The sequence below is a fragment of the Megascapheus bottae genome, chromosome 1 (genome assembly GCF_031878675.1).
Source record: "Megascapheus bottae isolate mThoBot1 chromosome 1, mThoBot2.hap1, whole genome shotgun sequence".
In the NCBI taxonomy this organism is placed as follows: Eukaryota; Metazoa; Chordata; class Mammalia; order Rodentia; family Geomyidae; genus Megascapheus; species Megascapheus bottae.
Window position 1 is genome coordinate 86920244 of NC_143509.1, and position 26692 is coordinate 86946935.

The window sequence follows — 26692 nt, forward strand, 5'->3', positions numbered from 1 at the left end:
TGTGGGGCCAGAACTCATCCTGGGTGCTGTCCCTGAGCTCTTCAGCTCAAACCTAGTAGTCTACCACTTGAAACACTATGCCACTTCCAACTGGAGGTAAGAGTCTTATGAACTTTCATGCCAGAGCTGGTTTTGAACTGTGATCCTCTGATCTCAGTCTCCTAAGTAGCTAGGATTACAGGTGTGAGCCACCAGTGCTTGGCTTGAGTTATTTCTAATAAAATTAATTTCTCCTTATTCCTTGATATACAAATCTAAAAATATTTCTAATTGGTCAACCTAACTATGACCCAGCCAAGCTACACCACCAAAATAGAGAAAATTACTTTTTAAAACATAAAAATAGGGGCTGGGAGTTTTGCCTAGAGGTAGAGTGCTTGCCTAGCATGCATGAAATGCCAGGTTTGATTACTCAGTACCACACACCTAGAAAAAAAAGACGCAAGTGGTGCCAAGGCTCAAAGGGTAGAGCTCTATCTTTGAGAAAATCCAAGGACAGTGCGCTCAGGCTCTGAGCTCAAACCCAGCACTGGCAAAAAAAAATCATCAATACATCAATAATTTCTTTGTCTTAATTGTTTTAATTTACAATAGAACCATATCTCTGGTTTTTTTTTTTTTTTTTTTTTTTTTGCCAGTCCTGGGCTTGGGCTCAGGGCCTGAGCACTGTCCTTGGACTTTCTCAAGGCTAGAGCTCTACCACTTGAGCCTCAGCACCACTTCCGGCTTTTTTTTCTATGTATGTGGTACCGAGGAATCGAACCTGGGTCTTCATGCATGCTAGGCAAGCCCTTTAACCACTAGGCCAAACTCCCGGCCCCATATCTCTGGTTTTTAAAAAAATATTTTAATATGCATTTAGAAGACAATTAAATGTTAGTTTCATCAATCATTTGTTGCTTTACAGCAATAAAAGAATAAAATATCCCAGAATACATCATTTATATGAGTAACTATGAATCACTAACCAAAGATTTTATTTTCAGGTAGAAATCTCCGGGTTGACCTGGAAAAATAAAAGAAACAGATGCTTAACCCTACATTCAGTAAATGGACTTTTAATCAACAGATACTGGAATGAGTTCAGTGGCTTTGAGAGCAGAAATAAGTTCTACCTTTAAGATCTATTTAGGGTTTTAAGCATTCCTACTCCTAAATAGAAAATTGTAGTTAACATAAATGTCATTCTGGTTTGGAATCTTGCACATAATATGTAGAATATAATATTTATAAAACATTGAAATAACTGAGCATTTTTTGCATGAATTAAATACTTAGTGAGGTGGGGATTTTTTTATAGTCCTCCCTAGAAGGGGATTGTTTTCAGCCCACTCTACTTTCACAGATACCCAAATCTATTCTTTCCTTAATATAAAATAAAATGTTTGCATATAGGACACAGCCCCCCTCTCTCTCTCTCTCTCTCTCTCTCTCTCTCTCTCTCTCTCTCTCTCTCTCTCTCTCTCTCTCTCTATCTCTCTCTCTCTCTCTCTGTCTCTCTAATTTATCTCTGCATAACTCTTAATATATTATAGAATTTAAATACCTTGTAAATAGTTATACTGCTACTATGTTGAGGGAAATGCCATAATATGCTATATGTAGAGATTATATCTAAGCCAAATGAGTAGAATCACTATCATAAAATTATGGATTGTAATGCAATGCCATCTAATGACCTATGTGATATTATATACTTATATATTTAATCAAAGTTGAATCTATCAAATCTTGGGATTTAGCTAATTTTAAAAAATAATAAAGCACAGAAAAGCATATTTTAAAAAACAGTAAAGATTCAAATATTAAAATTAAAAGTCAAGGGAAATCCTTTAGGACATACAATCCAGGTTTTTTGATAACCTGGAAAGACATATAAAATAAGAAACAAAACCCAAACATATTTATATTATTTCATTATTTTTGTCTCACAAAGTAAGAAAACACTGAAAAAGTACTTGAGCCTATCAGTATAATTTTAACATTCTCTGTCCAAATATTTTGTTATCTCCTTATTTTGTTCTAGTGAAATGGTGATATTGTAATTATTACACTTTTAAAAATATTTATAGCTTTTTAACTACATGTCCAGGAATATAATTTCAACGTTTAATATCTGCTTTATTTATGCACATTGAGGATGTTAAAATGTGATGGAGAAAAATTAGTTTGATAATAGTTTATACTTGTCCAGGCTTGGAAATTTGAGTTCATCCTTACATCTTATTGTATCTAATTGAGAAATATATATATGTATGTAAATATATATTTATATATGTATATACAGAAACTTAAGATGGAACTGTGTAAGTTGATTCTTGCATATAGGTATACACATTCATCTTTTCTTATAGCTAACTTTGGCATAGTGTGAATGTTTTCCATCACTGATAAGCAATAGCCATGAAGTTAAAGTCAAGCTCAGCCTATTTATAAGTCTAGGTTATAAGCAAATACTTCTAATAAAAGATTATTTTTCTTTCTTAAACATTTTTATTTATCCTTAACATTTAATGCAGGCAATAGATAGAATATAATATTCCTAAAATGTGGGGGGAGGAGTGAGTCATTTTTGCACGAGTTAAGTACTTAGTGAGATGCAAACTGCTTATGAAATGTCTTAATGCATAGCAAGCACTTACAATAAGGTAGAACAGGTGGGTGACAAGGTAAGATTGTTGTTACATCCCTTCCAGGGAACAAAATCAATAGATGAACTAAGAAATTTAACTCAAAATTAAAATACATTTGATTTGATTGGTCAGAATCAATTTAGCTTATGTTGGAAACATAATAATTTGTCCGCATTAGGCATTTTCCCTTCACTTCATCTTCCTTCGGTTTGTCAAGATTTTGACGCCCTGTTATCTGTAGGACCCATCATAAGCCAACAACTGTGATTTCTTTTAAGCACTGACCTGGAATTAGTAGGTTCCTTCTCCAAAGATAGAGTAAAACAACTGCATAAGTGGGCTTTACCACTGCCCAGAGGCAAAAGCCCATTCTTCAGTCCTACTTAAATACAGTGCTGTGCTTAGGCGTTTAAGTGTGGATATGGTACACATACGGCTGCACAGTAGGCACCCTGAACCGCCAATTACCAGACTGCCGTACTTACTATGGATGTGTCTTATATCCTTCATTGGGAGAAGATTTGAGCAGGAACATTGCAATCATCGAGACTGTGCATAGGCAGAGGGCTCGACTTTGGAGAAAGAGGACACCCAGAAAGAACTTGGCATAATTCCCAATTACAAGCTTGATCTCAAGCCAATCCAGGGAATAAGAAAACCTTACTTCTGTATCATCATCAGCCGGTCTGGAGGTTTCTCCATAAACAAGTTTCCTGCTTCTGTGTATTTCTTGCTTATAAGCTAAAATCCAATTCCCTTACATAACACAAGTGTGTCACATGCACTGCCATCTCAGTATGCTGGATGGAAAGCCAGACTTGACCTAAATAACCAAAACTTCTTTCCAAAAGCATTTTTATTTGGATTAGACTATTCATACGATTAAGAGTTCTTTAGGTCATCGATAGAAATACGTTTTCAAGCAGTTGAGCTTGGTTTAAAAACATTTCTTAAGATTTAATTTTCTTATTCCTGTTTATGGAATTGCTACAATGCTCAGTTTCAAAGTATCAGCATAAACAGAGAAGTGGCAGTAGAGTAACATGCACCCAAGTTTGTACATGAGAGAGACTGGGCACCCATAAGCATCCACATTCATCAATGTAGATTTAACCAGGCTCATGAAGTAAATTAGACTTACTTTCTCTCTTTTGACTGTTCTCTCTCCAAGTTTGAAACTTCCTGTAAAGTAAAATGATAAACTAAAATAAATCCACTCCAGAAAAATTCAAAGATAGTGGCTCAAAGTGGTAGAGCACTAGCCTTGAGCTGAAGAGCTCAAGGACATCACACAGGCCCAGAGTTCAAGCCACATAACCAACTAACAAAAGAAAAAAAATGAATCTGTCCCACTGGAAAATAACAGAATACCAGGTTTTACCCTATTCTAAGCTCTTAACAGTTCAAAAGTAGCTCTAGTAAACTTGAAACAAACATGAACTTAAATCTTCAAAACTTCAACCCATCAAAACCAAGGAAAGAGAGGCATAACGGAGTATACTAATTACCTATTAACTTCTATTGAGGTAGCAGAAGAGTAATACATTTATCACAGTGATTTATGGTTATTGAAATATATCAGTGATCCGTCTGATTTTTTTCTTTAAAGCAGCTAATTAGCATGTAAAACCCCTAACACTTTGAAGGGAAGAACATGACACCATTTTGTTTGGTTGATTGGTTTGCTTTTGTTCCAGAAAGTTAATCTTCCCTCAGGCACCTTTAAGAAAATTTTAATTTCTCTCTCACTCTTTTCTTCAAAATGAACATACCAAACATCTCTGTGAAAGGCAAAATATTTTGTTCTGGAAAGACTGGTTGATGCTGACAGTATGAGTTTACATACTAAAGAAAATGGGGACCATTTATTTTCTATGCAGGGATTAAAAACAATAGCAAGACCTCAGAGGAATTTTGACTAAAATTTAGAAATGGTTTGTCAGTATCAATCTGTGAGCAGTCCAATCTCAGGAAAGAGACCCCTGTATAGTGATTATTAGGCTATTTCTGCAACCCTTAATGTGTTTATATCAAGATTTGGCTTTCAAAGGACAACCTGATTCTATGTCCCTGTAAATTAAGGAGAGCTTTACTGAAAGCATGTATGCAAAAAGTATCCATCCTCGGGGGTGGAAGTTTGGCCTAGTGATAGAGTGCTTGCCAAGCATGCACAAAGACGGGGCTTGGATTCCTCTGTACCACATACACAGAAAAAAATCTAGAAGTGGTGCTGTGGCTGAAGTGGTAGAGCTCTAACCTTGAGAAATCCAAGGACAGTTCTCAGGCCCTGAGCTCAAGCCCAGGACTGGCAAAAAGAAAAAAAAAAAAAAGTATCCATCCTCAAATACTAAGAACAAGTTTTGGTAGGTCTGAAGTACTTAGTGATCACCCCAAGAGAGAATGAATGGAGTTTAGGTAATAATCTTACATATCAATGGGCCTTTGAGGCATTATTAGTCAGAATGACCACTCTTCAATTTTCTTTCTTTCTTTCTTTCTTTCTTTCTTTCTTTCTTTCTTTCTTTCTTTCTTTCTTTCTTTCCTTCCTTCTTTCCTTCCTTTCTTCCTTCCTTCCTTCCTTCCTTCCTTCCTTCCTTCCTTCCTTCCTTCCTTTCCTTTCTTCCTTTCCTTTCTTTCTTTCTTTCTTTCTTTCTTTCTTTCTTTCTTTCTTTCTTTCTTTCTTTCTTTCTTTCTTTCTTTCTTTCTTTCTTTCTGAGCTTGTCTTGCAGCCTGAACTTAGGGCCTTGGTTCTCTCTCTGAGATCTTGTGCTCAATGCTAGTACTCTATCTCTTGAGCTATAGCTCTATTTCCAGCTTTCTGATGATTAACTTCAGACAAGTCTGTGTTTCTAGCAGCTGTGTTTCTAGTTCACTCATCCATTCTCTAGACTTGGTCATTATACATACTAAAAATCACCAATCTCTATCCAATGTATTTTATATCCTGTTTTAGGTCATGGTCCAGATATCTCCAAATCTCATTGCAGGAGCCAATTGTGTGATTTTTGCCTCACTCAAAAATCATACAGTTTCAGCCAGCTATGTAGTGGTTGTCAAGAGACAGCATGGTCATCTATCTTCATAACAATGTTTTGCTGCCACACGAATTTGAGTCTTACCAGGAAGCAACCAACTGAAGGGTCACACTGTTTATGTAGTCTGGGCCAAATATGTCTAAACAATCAGAATTCATTCCTCTGACTCTGATTAATTTGTTGTACAACCAGGTTTAAATAGATCTCTGGAGATTATAAATCTTGCACTTGTCAAAGCAAATTCTACATTTTGTGAGAAGAGATAAGGATTTGCAGGGATGACCAGAGAAACAGCAGTAACAACAACAAAATGTGGATTTGCAATAAGAAAAGAGGCAATGATATAGACCTTTTGATTTTTTTTGAATACCGTGAATCATAGCACTCATGAATCAAGGTAGTTTATTACCTTTTCTATCAAACAGCTTAATTCATGTGACTCACAGTGTTCACATATAACAGCCTGGAGGGCATGTTAATTCAAATATAGATCCTTACTTCATTTGGATAAGTCCTTTGTTAAATTAATGCGATCAGGTTCTAGGGATTCAATCCCTACAAAGATGAATGAATAAATGCAGCTCTCCTTAACAAACTACTTCCTCCAAGGGTAAGGACAGTCCAAAACATTAAATGTGCGTCTGAAATGTGACTATAAGAGAATAGTTAGAATAATTGTTCTGTTCCCCATTTGCTGGATTTTGCCTAGTTGTAGATTACTACTGAACTGGTAATGCAGATTTTTAACATTACTAGCGCCAGACTCAAAGCAGCTGTGCAGAACGTAAACTGCTTTTCTGTCTGATTTCTGCTTACATAAGCAGACACTCATGTACTTTGGAGTTCAGACTTTGGTTTCTTTATTCCTACAGGGACAAGAGAGTTTAGTGAAATTTTTAGAGCTGTATGTGTGTGTGTGGGTGTGTGTGTGGGTGTGTGTGTGTATGTGTCTGTCTGTCTGTCCGTCTGTCTTTCTGTATAAATAAAAATGTATAGCACTCTGAACTCCAAAAGGAAGATAAGATTTCAGAAAAATTAGTGAAATATTTCTGTCTAGTTCATTAATTTAATGTTTGTTGTAAAACCAGTTAAAATTTACTCATTATCTCCTAAATCAAGCACTAATCATTGGCCTTGCCTTTCATTTGCTAGAGAAATTACAGGTTTGTTTTTTTTTCTGGAGGGCCGTAGGAAAATAAAAAATGCAATGCAGGTAAATTGTTACCGATAAGTCATTCAAAATTAAGGAGCACATCAAACTAGTAAGCTACAAAAAAAAGCATTTTTCACAACTATGACATTGAGGCAAATAGTATAGATATATGTAACATATAAATCATCTACACTGAGGCAAATATATATGAGAAACTATCACTTAGGTGAGAAGCTATATTTTAGGTATCAAAATTTATTTTTATTCAGTGGCTAAAGATAGCTATTGTTTAGAGCTTAGTCTAATTTTTGTCATTAATTTATGAATCTTAACATAGAAGATACAAAGTAAAAAAAAAACCTGAAGTTTTTTTGGGGAGTTGTTGATGCCTAGATAATAGGATTGTGAAAAATATTTCTTCACTCAATAATAATGACTGACAGTAATTAATGTAAATCCCATGACTATTTTTCACCATTTTTATTGTAATTAATAGAAGGGTTACAGTTATATTTACCAGATAAAAGGAGTATTCCTTCACACACATTATACCCCTTCTCATGTTTTTTTTTTTTTGTCACCATTTTCATTCTCCCACTCCCTCCCCTCATCTTGTTTTTCCCCTTCCCTTTCCTATTTCAAATAAACAAATAATATACCAGAAAACAAGGTAAGATGCTGTAACAATATGAAAATAACCAAGGGACAATGAAAGAGATGAGAAATAATATAGTACATTACAAATAACATTTGCACATTATAAAGCTCTTACTTCCATATCCTGGACGTCCTTTCATTTAGCCTCATCCTATGTGGCCTAATGTATCTAAGTTTTGAGCTATTATAATCCTCTGCTAGGAGAGTCCAAGGTTTTACTAATTATTACAAATCCTATGGCTAATTTTTAAAACCTTAGAAAGTTGGTATGACCTGACATTTGATTGTAAATGAATGAACTGAGGTCTAAACTGATGAATTGACTTACCTAGATAGTATCATGTGGTTAGGGATTTTATTTGATTAAATGTTAGTCACTTATTTAATTCTAATATATTTCTTGAAAATAGGTAGTTCATTCATTGCTTTATTGGCAGATCATATTGAATATGTACCCTGCACATGTACTGTTTTAAAGGAAAATATTTCTCTCATACCTTGCAAGATATATTATTGTCACTACTGTATCAAAAGACAGATCAACAAGTAAAAATCAAATGTAGTTAATTAATAAAATCTATATGTGCCATGAGAGCCTTAAAAATGAAGATTGAAAGACCCAGGGAACTCTGTATACCTTCAGGTACAGTCATGCAAAATTACTACTATAGGACAAAGTAGCCTTACATGCCGATAACTTGGAAGCCTCAGCAAGGCCCAAAGTTAAAAAAAAAAAAAGTTTGGCCTTCTATGTGATATTTATTCCTGCCTGGAATTAACAGCATACTTGTCACCTGAGGATCTTTGAAGAAGGTCAGAAAGTGACTGACCTTCTCAGGTTTGATGGCCTGTGTAAAGGAAAAAGGGCAAGGGAAATTTTAATTTCTATGGCCTGCTTGAGGAAAGAAAAGGGAACAATTTCAGTCAGTATAGCTGACTTCAAGGGAAGAAGGCTAGAAAGACCTTACTGTATCTATAATTTTCCTCAGCTACCTTCAACAAGAAATGCTCAGTATGATTCTGGTATTACATAAGAGTTTAAAATAAGATAAACATGAACACACCTGTATGTATTGGTGCTTGTAACTTTCCATTGAAATAAGTGACTAGATTTCTATTTTGTGCAGTTTATTCTTTTGCAAGAATTAAGATTATTTTCTTGCATAACTAAAAGTTTTAATTATTATTAAAATATAGTAATTTTAAGATTGCTACATCTAAAAAGGTGAGTGCATTCCTTCTAATATTTTTTTGGATTTTGATGTTTAAACAAACTTCCTATAGATACTCAAAATAGACATGGCATGACAATTATTAGACATAGCTCTCTTTCATTTCATTTTGTTTCCTTTCTTTTGTTTTGTAGTATTGAGGACCAAATCGAGGGCCTTGTGCTTTCTGAGAAAGAGCTCTACCACTAAGCTACTTCTTCAGCCCTCTCTTTAAAATTCAAATATTCATTTAGCAATGAGGATCATTGCTATGACTAAATGTTAATAATGTATATGAATTTTGCAGTATACCTAATGCTACCTGAGAGCTATTATTCATACATACATACATCATAATACATACATATATATTTGTGCATAATACATATGTATATTTCTAGCTATTGGGTATTTTCTGAAAATAAGGGAGAATGATATGTAATTGACTAATCAATGCAGTTATAAAGGAGACCTGTGATTCATGAACTCTGTCTTGCCTCTGATTATGAATGAGCTAAGAAAATGTAATGAAGTCTCTGAAATTATGGATTTAGTAACAGGACAAAGGGAAGATTAGCAGACGTGCCTACCCTATATCAAATTTGTTGAGGCAGTTTGTACAAATTAAGAAATGCTATCTATCCTTTTTATAACTGTATGTTTTTACACATTTCTACAAAAATATTGGTGGCACAGAACCACAGCTATAAGGCCTTTGTATGTAGTAACTCATTCAATCTTCACAAAAATGTGAGTTTGATACTATTACAAATAATGTCAAGACTATATAGTATCAAAACTAAATTGTGTCTAGAATCTTGCCTAAAAACATAAATATGAAAATAGTAAAATAGGTATTTTATGCCTAGTATTTTTACTTCAGCAACATACTACTTTTTTTGCCAGTCCTGGGGCTTGAACTCAGAGCCTGAGCACTGTCCTTGGGCTTTCTCAAGGCTTAGAGCACTATCATTTGAGCCACCACAGCACCACTTCCGACTATGTAGGTGGTACCGAGAAATCGAACCTGGGTCTTCATACATGCTAGGCAAGAAATTGAACCTGGGTCTTCATACATGCTAGGCAAGCATTCTATCACTAGGCCAAACTCCCAAAAACAACATACTACTTTTAATTTGATTGCACACACATTATTTGTTTAGTAAATCAAGTTTTTACAATAAACACTGTTGGCAAGGAAGGAGATCAGCAACAAAAGCACAAAGAAAATGTAATACCACATCGCTACAAAACAACTCAGCAGTAACATTAATGACTCACTGTATGTGCTGTCAAGTGTAAAGACCATATACTGCTATACCTTAAATACATTAGTCATTGTGTTAATGGCACGATCATCATCAAAACATGTTCAGCAATTTTCTACAACATATTTATTAAATAAGGGCTTGAGGAAATGATGAAGTATATGTAAAGTACACCCTGCACTTTGGAAGACCCACTCGTATATTACCACAATATTGATATGGTTCTCAGGAAAAACAGATTTCATGCTCCCATGAGAATGAAATGCGTATGAAAAAGTAATAATCGGCTCATCCTGAGAGGAAAAGTAGACTTTCTTGCCAGTCTATACAGTTCCAGTCTCGAGGTATCAACCCTCCAGAGCAAATGAATCTGATCTGAGAGGCCGAGATACAGCACCCCACACAGCCTCTCTCGTCTCAGCACAGATAATATAGCTGGGAGTGCCTGGAGAATGTGCAGGGGCTATATCTAATCCATCAGGGACAGAGTTTGTAAATTGCCTGTGAACTTTGCCATTTGTCTGCCTCTCTGCTAAGTGAGCTGTCTATCAATTCTGAAGTAACGAACTCTTCTCATAACACTATAAATATCTAGGAAGGCAAAACAGGTTACCTAGGGGATGATTATTTGCATTATAAAAGATTCTTCTCTTTCAATAATATTTTCATCCAAATTTCTTGAAGCACAGAGCTATCTTAAATAACTGTAAAGGTGTTGTACTTTATGAAATTATATTTGCACAATGTTTCAGAAGGGAAAAACAACTGATGGTAATTACATTCTCTGCTAGTTTTATTTAATCTTCATAGCAACAAATGAAATTCACAAGCAGGTTTATTATAAGTAATGCCAAATTCCATTCTTAACAATAGAGAAGCATCAGACCATCATTCTAAAATCTGTGCTCTGCCAGGTCTGGGACTAAGCTAGGCAAGATCCAAACACCCTCTCAGAGACTGGATCATGTCATCACATCTATAGAAAGAAAGGTGATGAACAGGAACCTTAAAATCCCTTACCACAGAAATAATACACAATATTCCTGATCAACCCCATGATATTAGGGATGAACACATCTTCAAAGTGACGAGGTGGGAATAGCTTTTTTTAAAAGCTCTTTCTTTAAAACATAATTAAAGATAACTATGGATTCATTACATTCAATTAGCAATTGTATCATAAGCCTAGGAAATAAAGAAGAGAATAGGGCATAATTAACCTTAATCTATTGATTTCATTTTATTTTAACCTAAGTTTCTATCTTTGGGAGGAAACTAATTAAATCCACCATAAAAGGTATTCACATCTGAACTGGCAGCAGCAGAATAGGACTATGTTACTATAGATCGCATTAAAAAATTAAACAAGAAATAAAAGTAAGACCTTTATATAGTGAATGTTATCTACGTTTTATATGTTGCCTTGTTATAAGTCATTATACAATCTAGAAATCAAGAGACAGATGACATGTGTTGCTTTGACACTCAATCCTCTTGGTTCATAGTTTGATGAAGACTGAGTTGAGGGATGCTATTGTTAATCTCATTTTCTTTAGTGTCTAGATTATTAATAGCTTTCTCTATGTGGATGATAATATAGAGACAGAAGGAAAAAAGCTTCCAAATTTTAATAGTTTGGAGCCAAGTAAGAAATGTAGTTAAGTGGTTAGAATACCACTCTGGCAGTCACCTACTCTGACTTCTCCATTACTCATCTATTCAAAGATGACATGTCACATTTCAAAGTGACAATTTATCCATTTATAAGACATTAGACTCTCAGTGCTTCTGAAGACCTTTTAGAAGGCCACCGTGCAATATAACAAGGTCTTAACTACTTTTTCTTTTTAAATCATCTCATATCTTGCCTTTTCATGGAACTTGTGCTGTTAAGCCACAAACCACAGTGATGTGCTTAGAATGAACACATTTTATCAGTTATTTTTGTGTCAACCACTATATTTGTTGGACCCCAAAATACTATATTTGATAATGATGATGATGATAATAATTTGGCTTTAACTCAAGTTCTTCTCCTTTCTTGATAGTATTAATCTATTGACTGATTCCATCATATGGCTACTGTGAATAATGCTTCAATAAACATATTTTTTCAGGTAAAATAATTTCTACATACCATTTGAGCCACAACTTCACTCTGCATTATATTATATTATTAATTCTTTTGAGAATTTTTGTAGATGTGAAGGTCATTATTTATAATATAACATTTTATCTGATAATTTCTTTTGTTGCTGTAGAAAATGAAACAAGGTAACATAATTACATTTCCATACTGAAGCAAGATATTTTTTTTTTGCCAGTCCTGGGCTTGGGCTCAGGGCTTGAGCACTGTCCTTGGACTTTCTCAAGGCTAGCTCTCTACCACCACTGCCGGTTTTTTGCTATGTATGTGGGGTACCGAGGAATTGAACCCTGGTCTTTGTGCATGCTAGGCAAGCACTCTACCACTAGGCCAAACTCCCGACCCCTGAAGTAAGATATTTTAATTAGAGTCCATATCACAATCCCCAAATTAAAATACTGAGCTAGAATAGACTAGCAAAAAGAAAAAGCCAAATAGTGAGGATTCACTTTTAATGTCAAAATACCTAGATTGTGGCTCTAGGGTCTGCCAACAGGGCGGTAGCACCTATATTAGCCACTTACTGTTTGAATTGAGAGTAGTAGCAAAGAAGTGGGGAAAGTGGGGAAGATCTTCCTTAGGATTATTTCCAGGAATGAATAAAGTTTTGTGCTGTAGCTACTAAAAACATACTTTAATGATTGGTGCTGTGCCTATCGACGATGACTGGCTAGAATAACAGGTACTACTATTGGTTATGGAAAAGAACAAAACTAACTGGCAGTAAGGAGATTAAATCCTTGACCTTCCTTCTCTAGTACTGAGCTCTGAGCAGCTGTTTGACATTTACTGTGTTGTCTTTAAAAACTGCTTAATTTTTCTCTACTGCCTTCTAACATCTGCTAGCTGGGAAACATTTAATTGATTTCTCCTGTGTGTTTAATGAATGCCAAGTATATAAATGATGAGTGAATGTATACCAAAAAAAACCTCTTGAACCTAAAACATATTTGTTACAAAAGAACAGAAAACCCTGAATTATGGATCAGAAGGTGAACAAATATCTCTGTGATAGATTCTCTTGTTTACAGCTATCTACAAGTTATGGGAAGTCTAAAGCTGAATTGACAAGCCTTGCGCTATACCTGAGTGTTTGAGGCAATTTGTGAAGATTAAAATCTCTGGTTTTCTAATGCACATCAACAATAAATCCTGTTGCTTCTTGTCCAGCCTAGAGGGGAAAAAAATCAATGCTTTTAGGTTAGGAGTGCTGATTACAAGTTATTTTGAGCAGTTATTTTTAAACAGCATCCAATCTCAATTGAGAGTTCAACTTAACATCATTTAATCAAGGATATTAAATTAAAAGATCACTCTGCCCTAATGTGATGGCTTACCGAAGAAATGGAAACGATCATTAGCATACACTCTGCCAGGTGCTCAACGTGAGCTGTAACACTGGATCTTCACGACAAACTAAGAGGTAGATGTTTGGTATCTATCAGAAAATTTAGGGTCAGAGTAGTTCAATAACATTCCAAAGGATATCATTCCCATCCTGGGAGTATGAACAAAATTCAAGTCTATTAACATCTTCGCCCATCTCCACTTTCTTTCTCCTATGTCCTCTAGGTAGCAGATTATATTTAGCATATATATTATATTGCTGATTTTTTTCTCTTGTTATATTTCCCTCTTCCTCATTATTCAGGGCCTGCCCAAACACACAGTTCTCTTCAATTCCTCTTCTTTTTTCTCTCACTCTTGGGTGCTCACAAACAAACACCAACATGTTTGTGATAGAGGGTGGAATTTTTTGAGGGGGCAGAACTCCAGCTTTGACTCTTGTCATTTCACCCAGCTTCCTAAGATTAGCTTTCTACTTGATACATGCACAGGCTCCGAAGTAGCTCATTTTTTTCTATAAGTATGGTGAACCACTACCAAGTATGAATATATTGTAATATCTAGCTTGTTCTAAAAGTATACTGTTCAAATGCTCATCATCAGGGAAATTCACACTTTAATTTCTATGTTACCTTGAATATGTTGGAGATTTGATGCACGTCATAATTTTTGGGAGGAGCCACCAATGCATTTCCTCCTGCCATCTACTAGATCTTTTCATTCTTTTGTTTTTAATAAATGATACAATGTAAAAACAATTCTCAATTCACGGACAAGACAAATATATGTTGCCCCAGGCTGTAAGGTGCAATCCTTTGCTAGAGAGTGTTACTTTTGAAAATGATCTTTGCCTTCTTGTCCTAAAATTTCTGCAACAGGAAAATGTGGTGTGTGTGGTGTGTGTGTGTGGTGTGTGTGTGTGTGTGTGATGAGAGAGTGAGAGAGAGAGAGAGAGAGAGAGAGAGAGAGAGAGAGCGAGAGAGGGAGAGAGAAGAGTGGGAGAGAGAGAGGAGGAGAGAGAGAGAGAGAGAGAGGAGAGAGAGAGAGAGAGAGAGAGAGGAAGAGAGAGAGAGAGAGAGAGAGAGAAAGTTAGTCTTATGGAATCATCTGTTTAATCCTACACCTATTATGTGCTCAAGAAAGGATAAAGCAAGGAAAAAAAAGATCGATTGGGAGGGGGTGGGGTAGGAAATGGGGACAAAAACAAGTAAAGGGGTATCAGTGTGTGAGAAGTAATTGCACCTGGCAAATTTAACTCTAAACCCCTCTATACATTACCTCGACAATAAAAAATAAAAATAAAATAACTAAAAAGAAAGGGTAAGTCCATGTTAAATTAAAATCATGTTAGCAAAAAGGAAATCAGAAAACAAAGTAAATGAAGCCAGGCCCCAGTGGCTCACACCTGTAATCCTAGCTAATCTGGAAGCTGAGATCTGAGGATAGCAGCATTAAGACAGTCTGGGCAGGAAAGTTTATGAGATTCTTATCTCCAATAAACTACTTAAAAAAAGAAGTGGTTTGCTTGCTATTGAAGTAGTACAATGCTAGCCTTGAGACACAAAGAAGCTCAGGGGCAGAGGCTACATCCAGAGTTCAAGCCCCAGGTCCAGGAAAAAAAAAAGTAAATTGAAAAATCTTTACGACAGTAGTGTACTTTTCCTGTCTTACTAAGTATCCTTGAGTAGTAAATCTTAAATGTATAATAGAGACATATACTCAATTCAAAGATCCACTTACCATGAAGACATTTTGGTGCATTTGTTCCCTCCCTCCACCAGGTGACAGAAGAGAACTAATTTGGTCACACTTGTTTTCCTGCTTAGCCTCTTGCTCTGGGATTGGCTCATATAAGCTATCCATAGATCCCTCCTGAAATCAAAAGTTATAACTTAAATAGAAAGAGAAATTTTTTTGAAGAAGTACCTAATCTATCTACCTACCTTTAAAATGTATCTCATCCAATATCTGCTAGTCAAAACAGGGACAAAGCAGACATTAGACTGGTTAGAGAGTCAACATTAAAAAGTTATTCTAAGGGTTGAGAGATTAATAAATTTAGACAAATCTTCCAGAACCATGAAGACTACGTCAAACTAAGGGTACTAAACCAATAAACCAATGTCTCTTTGACTCTGTATTGGTTTTAACCAACAGAGTTGGTTTAAGTATACTGTTACAAACAGTATAATTTTGTTATACAAGAAAAAGCATCTGCTATAGTTCAGTTTTCTCACTTATAAAGCAGATTTCATTTAACTTATAGATGAGCAATAAGGAAGATAGATAATATTTAAAACCATCTTACATTAGAAGAAAATCTAAGCTTTCTTGGTTTTCCTTCCCATTATGGACACAATAGTTTAGCTCTAGAATCAACATTTTTCATTCTCAATATATTACCTCATGATGATCATAATGATGTTACTATTATAAGATCTGGCATTTTGAGTTTGGCTTACTTCATTCAATAATATTTTCAAGTTCTATCATTTCTTCCATAAATGACATTTTCCTTTGTGGCTGCAAAATGCTCATATATGTATTCACCACATATATACATACATATTTATATACACATATGCACACACACATATATATAAATGTAGCACATCTACTCTTCTGTTACTTTGGTTCATTTCACTGTGAATAGTGCTGTAATAAACATAGAAAATACAGGTATCTTTTTGTACATTTTTTTATCCTCTTTCAAGTAGATGACTAATAGTGGTATGTCAGAGTCATGATGTAGATCTATTTTTTAGTTTTTTGAGGAACCTTCATATTGATTTCCATAGTGGATATCTTAGCTCACATTTCCAGCAGCAATTTTAGGGTTTTATTTTCCATTGCATCCTGAGCATTATTTTACATATATGTATATCTGTATATAGTTTATACATACCTCTGTACATCTCTATGAATATAAATGTCTTTTAAATCTATACTCATGTGTGTAGATAGACTGAATATGATTCTCAATATGGGACTATGAAGAAGGATGAAAGGAAGGGAAAAGTTAACTGGAAGGCATATACTTTCAAAATACTATAAATCTATGTATGAATGTTGTATTTAAATTGATACAGCCCATCAATTCAAGCCTGAATTCAAGCCTCAGGACTAGAATGAAATAAAAAAAAAAACAACTACTAATATATATAAAATACATAGTGATAAATATCTAATATAAAGGTATGAAGATGTTTCAACATTTATTAGTTATATTTTTAAAAGCAAAGTTAAAATTCAATAAAAGAAATTCAACAAAGGAAGCAGGTACTTAAGAGGGGAAGGATGGAGTCCAGAAGAAAATGTAAGATAAATGAAAAAGAAAAGAGGAGAAAATGCAGTCAAGAATTCAATGCATATACTGCAAAATTAAGCAGAATGAGAGAAGAGGTTGGTAGAGGAATATGGGTGAGAATGTTGAAAGTGATGACATTTACCAAGCTACATTGTATTCAAAAACTGCTTTGTTGTGTAGCAAGTCTTTGGACAACTACTTAAAAATAATTTTAAAAATCAAGGCCAGAAGTTTGGCCTACTGGTAGATTGCTTGCCTAGCATGTACAAATACCCAAGTTCAATTCCTTGATACCACATACATAGAAAAAAGCTGGAAGTGGTACTGTGGCTCAAGTAGTAGAACTTGAGCCTTGAGAAAAACCCAAGGACAGTGCACAGGCCCTGAGTTCAAGCCACAGGACTGGCAAAAAAAAGTATAATGAAACTATAGACTTTTAGGAATCATTAAATTAAGCAAAATCATTTGCATTATCAATCTCTAGGAAACTGTTGATAGACCTATTATTTAATATAAAGCAAAAAACAAATAAGTATAATGGCAAAGGAAGCATTCTTACATGCTGAGACAAAAAAGAATAAAAAAAAGAATTAACAAAGAATTTTGCACTAATTGTTACAGAGGAAATTCTAAAACACTATCAAAGGCCATGAAAAATTAAATGAATGAGTAAATGAAGGCTATATAATTTTATAGGTGAAATGACATAATACCATCACAAAGTCAATTTCCCTTTTAAAATGATATAAAAACTTCAATCTATTTTAACCAGGGTCCTCTCAAACATTTTCATGTTATTGACAAGGGGATTCTAAGTGGATAAGCCAATATTTGGAATGAGGACAAGAAGATGTATTCTAAGTATGAAAGCTATCTGAAATTAGAATTACATTAAGAGGTATAGAAAAGTACAAGCAAAGGTCAGGAAGAGAAAGAGCTGAGCCAGTGGAGTAGAGTAGAAAATCCAAACAAGATTCCTTCAAATCACTGAAAAGGAGTTCCAGGATATAGAATATAGTATCATGGGTTATGAAGTCATGCTAAACTCAATAACTGTATGATGAGCCCAACAAGAAAATCAGCATTGCTAAAAATTGGCAATTTTTAAAGTCACATCATAACATAAAAGTTAAGAAAACATGTGGAGTCAGAGTGCATATGTCAATGAGTATTCCGGCCTCCATTTTTTTGAAAGCTAGTCCTCATTTCAAGTTTATGGATCCAAAATAATAGCAATCATCTTTAATGGATTATTTATGGTGTTCATGGTTCCTATGGGTAATTCATTAAGTTACTGCCTTTATATTTCTCTTAAAAAACCCATTTACTAAGATTTACAATTTCCTCCTGCAGGTTAAATAAAATAATACTTAAATCATTTTTCCCTCAGTGGTAATTCTTTTTGTGTATTTAAATTATCTGCTTATGGGCTGTATGGTTTCCATTGTTTGTGGTAACTAGAATGTTTCTATAAATTTACAAGAAAACACACTAAATGATTTGAGAAAAAAATAAAACACTGGGGCATGATAAATTGTATAGATTTCTAGACATTCAAACAGTGAGGCCAAAGAAGGATTCACAGAGTCAGATCACAAAGAGCTCAATATCATCATAAAAAATAATATTTTATGAAATAAACTCAAGCAAAGGAAATGAGATTTTTGTTGTTACTCTTTTTGTTTTGTTTACCTTTGTCTTGTTTTTTGTTTGTCTTTGGGAGATACCTCTACAATAATAACAAAAATGTGAAAAATAAAATAAAAGTATTTACTTCTTATAGATTTAAATTTGAACACATATATGTATAGATATATATCCACATATATACATATAGGTATCTTCATTTTAATCCAGTACACTTTCTTTTTACTGAATCGGTGCTTCTCTTCCTCTTCTCATAAATAAAATGTACCATATGTTCACATTCCTAAAGGCCCAGATATATTTTGGATCATGTATAAATTCTTCCTTAAGCCATAATCTAGCCATTTCACCCTCTTTCAGCAATGTAATAAGTTATCATGATAGCCTAGCAACAGATCTATGCATTTAAAACCCTTTTTCTTATACACAAGAAAAAAATGAAATATGCTATAAATTAGTTTTGATTTTTTCCCAAATATCTTGTGCCTCTCTCTCCTCTCTCTCTCTCTCTCTCTCTCGTCTCTCTCATCTCTCTCTCTCTCTCTCTCTCTCTCTCTCTCTCTCTCTCTCTCTCTCTCTCTCTCTCTCTCTCTCTCTCTCTCTCTCTCTCTCTCTCTCTTCTCTCTCTCTCTCTCTCTCTCTCTCTCTCTCTCCTCTCTCTCTCTCTCTCGTGTCATGGGGCTTGAACTCTGACCTGGACACTATCCCTGAGCTCTTCAGCTCAAGGCTATACCCCCTACCCCTAGAGCCTCAGCCCCACTTCCCCTTTTCTAGTGGTTAATTGAGATAAGAGTCTCATGGTCTTTAGTGACCGGGCTGGCTTTGAACTGCAATCCTCAGATCTAAGCCTCCTGAGTAGCTAGGATTACAGGCATGAGCCACCACGCCTGGCTGCATATCTCTTATTCAGATAATTAATGTTCAAACATATAACCCTTGTGTCAATGGAGCTGAAGAATCTAGTGCTTATAATAGTTCATCCTAATTAAATGTTTCTGGAAAACATTAGGGCTGACTTAAACAGAAGAGTCGCAGTTATATTGAATCCATGAGGTAGAACTTCAAAGAAATGCTTTCTGAGTGTATGCTCCCTCCTCGTATTAAAGAGAGAGAGAATTGTGTTCATTATATGTTTATATGTCTTTAGCACTAAGACTTCAAACGTATGCCACACCAGGCTGAGGCATGCTTTCATCTAAAAACATTAGCATACTGATTATATTACCATTCAAAATGATTTCACAATACAATCATCTTCAGAGTTTCCCTGCCTATTTCCATGGGAAGTATATACATATAAAGCTTATATAGCTCTTTTAGACCAAGTAGAAAAGAATGCACAATACCAACTTAAATCAACTAAAATGGGATTTCTCCAGTCAGATTCATATGGCACAAAATAAAGTGAAAAGTTGGCAGTTATTTTGTAAATTGGACTATATAGGCAAGTGGAACTCGATGATTCAGTCTCCCACAATTCACAATTGCATTTTATTTTTCAAGATGCTCTTAGATTAAATTCCTTATCCCAGCTTAAAATGCCTCCTGTTTAGGTATTGCAACTATGTCAGCACCATCTCTAGCTCTTATGTTAATGTTATTTGCAATTTGGAAAGAAAACAAACATCAAAAGTAGAATATTTTATTTTCCCAAATGAGAAAAAAATTTCCCTTTGACATCTTAAAATATCAACAGAGACATAATGCCCTGCTGTAAACACAGATAGAAAAGAATAAAATTATTTTTGAAATTCATTTTTAAGCATCAGCAGATGGTCACAGGAGCAGGTTAGAATTATAAAGTATTTCCAGATCTATGACTCTCTGATAACTTTCACAGATCCACTTCAGGCTAAAGGAAAAAAAAAGCAATAATGTAAAAAGAGTTTGAGAGGTGCTTATTCCGTTGAGTGAGCACATCTCTAGGACTGGCTGAATCTATTGTACCTTGCATTTACCATGCAGTGAAACTCAGAAAACTGTCTCTGTGGAAGTTTAACAAAGCCAGCATTGAATAGAATTCACTGCTCAAACATTTTAAAAAATGGATTCTTGGGGTGTTTCAGAGCAAAAGCAAGTCATCCAAATGCAGCATATTTTGCAAACATGTCTCTCCTACTTGCAACAAATAGGAAAAAATATAATAATCTTCAAAGTATTACCTAAAAATCATTATCAAATGTTAAATAATTTTTGTGCATATATATTTTTAACATTTCTTGTGTCTATAAAGAGTTGACAAACATTGTGATGCATTGTTTCTATTCTTTCTAATGTGTATTCTCTTACAAAACACTAAATCAATTTTTGTCATTGCCTAGGAAGTTTAGGATATATTCTAAATTCATTTGGCAACAAAAAGGAGCATAAAAATAAAGACATAAATGGTTCCCGGAAAAGAACTTACCAGGGAAAAGCAGAAAAGATTCATGTTTGTAGCATCAGTCCCTTGTGCCAGTGCTCTGTCTTACTTCGCAGCTGTTTGGACAGTTCTTGTGGGAGATTATTACAAAATCAAATCCCTGCCATAATCCAGAGGATTCAGAGACCATTATCAAATGAGAGTGATCTTTATTAAACAAACAATTTCCTAAATTAATGAAGAACTCTGACTGGTAAAATGGTAGAAAATGAGTGTTCTCATGATCTATACAAACAGACTTTAAAGGTGGCAAGGATATTCTTAAAATCTGGACGAAAAGACAATGCACACGTGGTTACCTGTATTGAAAAATGGCAACAGAATCTGAAGAGAAGATCATTTTTCAAGTTAGGCTAAGATTGATAGAAAATCAGTGGGGTCTCCCAAGTTGTCTTCCATCTCCCATTCATCTTTATTCTTCAAACAGCAAATTGGATCTTTTATAACAAGATACAGGGTTAGGTAAGCATGTACTTTTGTGGTGGCAAAATATACCAACACAAAAGTTCCCATTTGTGAAAAGTACAGTACCTCATTGTACCACCCATTACCATTCATTTTCACTATTCACTCTCTCCAAAAGAAACTCCACCCACTAAACTTAAATCCCGTTTCTCCCTCCTGCACCTCTAGATAACTATCATGCCATTTTCTATCTTGATGAATTTCATTATTTTAGGTACAGAAATATAAATAAATTAATTCAATACCATTTTGTAACTAGCTTGTTTCATTTGGCACATTTTCTATGGGCATCCATGTTGTAGTAGGGTTTAGACTTTTTTTTCACTTCTAAGGATAAATAACATTCCAGTTTATATAAATATTTTTGTTAGTTTTTTTTTCATACTAATTCAAGGGTTTGAACTCGGTCCAGGCACTGTCCCTAAGCCTCTTTTTCCTTAAGGTCAGTGCTCCACCACTTGAGCTGCAGCTTCACTTCTGGCTTTTTGATAGCTCATTGGAGATAGTCTCACAGAAATGTCTTTCCCAGTCTGGCTTTGAACTGTGATCCTCAAATCTAAGTCTCCTGGGTATAAGTATTAACCACAGATATCCAGCCTATAATTTTCTTTGCCAGTCCCAGGGCTTGAACTCAGGACCTGAGCACTGTCCCTGGGCTTTTTCAAGGCTAGAGCTCTATTATTTGAGCCACAGCACCATTTCTGGCTTTTTCTATGTATGTGATACTGAGGACTTGAACCCCGTTTCTTTGTGCATGCTAGTCAGGCACTCTAATACTAGGCCAAAATCCCAGTCCCTTTAAAAATATTTTTATAGCACATTTTTCTTCTTCTTTCTTCTTCTGTTGATAGCTATCAGATTTAATTCTACCTTTGTCTACTAGAAATGTATACCCAAATAGCTGTGTGAAAATGTTTTCAAATCTCTGCTTTCAGTTAATGTATATATCCAGAAGTAAAATTATTGGGTCATATAGCAATTCTCTACTAATTGGAAACCACCATATTTTTCACAGTGACTCAAAGTTTACATTTCCATAAATGTTTGTTGTATATGTTTTCCAATTTTTCTGCATCCTAAACAACACTTGCTATTGTCTGGTTTTTAAAAGTAATAGTCATTCCAATGTGGATGAAGCACTATCATATAGCTTTGGTTTGATCAGCTAGATTTTCTAGAACAATTTTCAAATAATATGCAACCATAAAATTCCATTAACTTTATTCACCATAATACATAACAGATCATCTGACATGCTTCCTGCTGTCTAGCTGAAATCTTGTATTATCTAGCCAGCATCTCTTCAGGCACCAACTTCCTCCCCCCCACCTTTGATACATATTACTCTACTCTTGCTTCTATGAATTTAACCTACAATGTTCCACAGATCATGCACTACTTCTTTCTCTGTGTCTGGTTTATTTTACTTTATCTTATTTAGCATAATGTTCTTCCTATATTCCTCCAGAATTTCCTTCTCTGAAAGATTGCAATATTGTAGTATTTAGCTGAGAATATATGTCATATTTTCCAATAGCACCATTATGAGGGATATGTGTATACATATATACATGTGTGTATATATATACACACATATATACAGAGTTACCTGTCTTTCCATGTTCATTGAGGTAGTAATCAAAATAATCACAATATAGAAGGAACGCCAGTGACCATCAAAATATGGAAAGAAGGAGCTGGCTCAGTTGGAGGAGCATCAGCCAATATGCAAAATCATAAGATATTGAGTTCACATCCATGTCTCAGACACGAAGAAATGATGAATGAATAGGTAAATACTATACAATAAATTTCTACCTTACTAGTGTGTTTCATGTTTTCATAGTCCTGAACATGTTTCCTTACAATAACATTTATTTCTAATGCCTTTAGAAAGAATATCTACAATATCCATTTTCCTTTCTTTTTGTTTTTGGTAAGTCATCAGTCTAGAACTCAGGGCCTGTATTTTTTTCAATCAAGGCTATGACTCCACCACTTTGAGTCAAAGTGGTTAACACTCTGGTGGTTAATTGGAGATAAGAGTCTCATTTGTTTTCCTGCCTGGGCTGGCTTCAAATCACAGTCCTCAGTTCTCAGCCTCTTGAATAGCTAAGGTTACGGGTGTGAGTTACTGGTACCTGGTCCACTTTTCTTTCATTAGTTGTACCTACAAACTTACTATGGTATGTACTGTGGGGCACGTCACATCAAGGAAATGAAAAGGCCTACCTCGTGGTCCAGTGCTCACTTCCTGGTCTTGGAGCCCAACCTACCTGTTACCTGGTTGGAAGGCTTGACTGTGGTTTGTAATGTCTACCTCTGAGATTGGCCCTGTACACTTCTGCCCTCTCTGACAGCACACGCATCCTACCTGCTCTGCCCACCTTTGTGCTGATTGGCTCCTGCATCTTATTTTAGCCCAATGTACTTTGGGAATAAACGAGTCTTGCTGTGACAGCCTCCCTGGCGCGTCTATGTCTTTCCTCTGGAGAGGGAGGGCTGGGTAAAGGCGGCCAGTAGACCCTACTCTCTCTCGGTCTCATCTTAATCTGGGCGTGTTCTCCTTGCCCCTCTGGCGGGTCAGGAGGCAAGAAGCGCTAAAAACCCCGACAAGTACTATTTTAGAATATTATCATTTAACAATGGTTTGTATGGAAAGAAACAGGTTACAAGACTATTTACTCTTTTTTTCTTTTTTGGATCATGGGGCTTGAACTAGTCCCTGAACTCTTCAGCTCAAGGCTACCACCCTACCCCTGGGCCTGGGCATTGTCCCTGAGCTCTTCAGCTCAAGGCTATGGTTCTACCCTTGAGCCACGCCCAACTTCCCATTTTCTAGAGGTTAATTGGACATAAGAGTCTCAGGTCCTTTAGGTCCAGAGTGGCTTTGAACCTTGATCCTCAGATCTCAGCCTCCTGAGTAGCTAAGATTACAGGCTTGAGCCACCAGCGCCAGCCTGAGTATTTACTCTTAAAAGAAAACTATTATCAAATAAAATTGATTTGATAGATTTGCCATTGTTGACATCAGTGTAGAGGGTCTTTGAAATCAGTCATGATCATTTTGCAGTGTCAAGAATGCTGTCAAAGCTGGGCATACCTGAGAGAGAGAGAGAGAGAGAGAGAGAGAGAGAGAGAGAGAGAGAGAGAGAGAGAGAGAGAGAGAGAGAGAGAGAGAGAGGGAGAGAGAGAGACAGAGAGAGAGACAGAGAGAGAGACAGAGAGAGAGAGAGACAGAGAGAGAGAGACAGAGAGACAGAGAGACAGAGACAGAGACACAGAGACACAGAGACAGAGAGAGAGAAAATACTATTGAAACTCTAATGCATCATTTCTATAAAAGCTCATACATGGTTGTTTTTCTATTATGCCACTCAAAAGCCTTAGCAGCTCTATAAATTTTTCTATTTCTCAATTATTTCTTTTTTCATATATTTTTTATTGTAATTAATAGAAGGGTTACATGATATTTGTCAGATAGATGGTGCATTAATTCCCACACATTGATACCCTTTCACATGTCTTGGTCCCCATTTCCCTCCCCCCCAAACCCACCCCTCATCTTGTTTTGCCCCGTTCCCTATCCAATTTCAAATAACCAAATACAAATATATACAGATATATAAGGTAACAAAGTGAGATACTGTAATAATATGAGATGACCAAGGGACAGCAAAAGAGATGAGAGATAACATAGTACCTTAACAACAGCAATCATTCATTATATGGCTTATGTTTCTATATCCTAGAGATCCTTTCATTTAGCATCCTACCATATGGCCTTTTGTATCAAGGTTTTGTTCTTAGGTTGTTAGTTTTGATAAAAATCATTTAAGTAATATTTAATAAAAGTCAAAAACCAAGGAAGCCAAGTCCTCTTTGAGTCTCTTTTCTATATTCCCTGTATTTTAGAAATTATATGTTACTTCAAATTCTATTTAAAGAATGCTTTTTTCCCTAAGAAATTTCACATATACTCAAAGTAGAGTACAAATTCCTCCATATTTTCATCAAATATATTTAACCATTAGTAAGTATTACAGCAGTTTCCTTTCTCTGTCCCTTCTAAATTTATCGGTTTCCTTCTTACAAAACTATTTTAATGAGAACCTCAGATTTGTTCTTTAATCCCACAGCCTTCATTTGGATCTCAAAAATTTTGACATTTTCTTACATACCTGTAGATCATTTGTTATGCCTAGAAATTATCCCTGATATCTTCAAATGTGTTTTGTCACTCCACTAAGAAAATCATGCAGTTAAATTCCTCAATACCTTGGATGTGGATTGTGACTGTGGAAAAAAAAAAACAAAAACTAAGTCAAGGATAGAAAAAAATCATGTTATTTCAGAGCCTTTCCCCCCATATCTCAGTTATGCAAATTAAATTGAGTGTATTTATGGTGTAGAACATGGTGTTCTGATATATGTATGCCTTGTGACCTGAATAAATCATGCTAATTAACAAATCCATCACCTCACATACTTACCTTCGTATCCTGTAGGTCGAGCACTTAAGATCTAATTTTGTAGTGATTTTAAAATAGGCAACATAGTTATTAGTCCCTGTAGTCTTTATGATGTACAATAGATCTCCAGAATTTACTAGAAAGTATCAAGGAACTAAGCTTTTAAAAAGATTGCCAGCTTCTGTTCCCTCTTGGTTGGAAGCCAGCTGTTCGATTGTGAAGAAACCCAAGCAGAACACAGAAACAACCAAGTAGGCAAAGTAAGGGTTCCACTCACAGCCCCAGCTGTCTCCAAGGTAACAAAGAGCTCCTGTGGGAAAGCCTTGTGAGTGACGCCATCTTGGAAATCATTCTGGAATCCCACACTAGCCACCCTAACTCATTCCAGATGAAGTGAGCTGTTCCCTGTGATGCGTGACTAAAATTTACAATCAAAGAAAACAAATCATTGATGTTTTAGCTCACTAAAGTTTGTAAAGTAGGATTTTCCCTCATCAGCTACTGCTGTAGTTAACCTAATGTACAGTTCATTAGGGAAAGATAAATGACAATATTTAGAGGATGGAATTGGTATTCTAAGTTAATCATTCAATGGTACCTACTAAATTTTATTTTTTTTCCTCCTTCTCCTCCTCCTCTCACTTTTTCCTGCTTTCTCTTGCTCACATTTTCTTTTTCTATTAGTTTATTGCCTTTTATGGGGTTTTTTTTTTCCGGATTGAGATTTCCTTTTATGAGTGTGTTTCTGTTAATTAATGCCCACTTATTGTTCTTTGCTTTGTGAGTTCTAGCACAGCAAAATGTTCCAGGCTTATTTTTATATATTCACTGCGATATCATTCTGTACTATTCTTTTCTCTCTGATGCTCCTTTCCTTATTTTAAACCTATTAGCTCTCTTTCTCTCTCTCACCCTGTCTTTCTTTCTTA

At 35.3% G+C, this 26692-nt stretch overlaps 1 protein-coding gene across 1 annotated transcript in view; it reads right to left on the bottom strand.

Moving 5' to 3' along the window:
- The window catches only part of Samsn1 (SAM domain, SH3 domain and nuclear localization signals 1), a 134721-nt gene extending 108758 nt beyond the window's left edge, over positions 1-25963 (bottom strand). Inside the window, exons 1-7 of the mRNA XM_090331159.1 lie at positions 25785-25963; positions 25473-25587; positions 21126-21263; positions 20812-20926; positions 15191-15322; positions 3775-3815; positions 969-1006 (exon numbers count right to left, since the gene is read on the bottom strand). Coding sequence (XP_090187285.1) covers positions 969-1006; positions 3775-3815; positions 15191-15322; positions 20812-20835 — 235 coding nt within the window. The 5' untranslated portion in view covers positions 20836-20926; positions 21126-21263; positions 25473-25587; positions 25785-25963. The remainder of the gene's footprint in view (positions 1-968; positions 1007-3774; positions 3816-15190; positions 15323-20811; positions 20927-21125; positions 21264-25472; positions 25588-25784) is intronic.
- Positions 25964-26692: the final 729 nt, after the last annotated feature.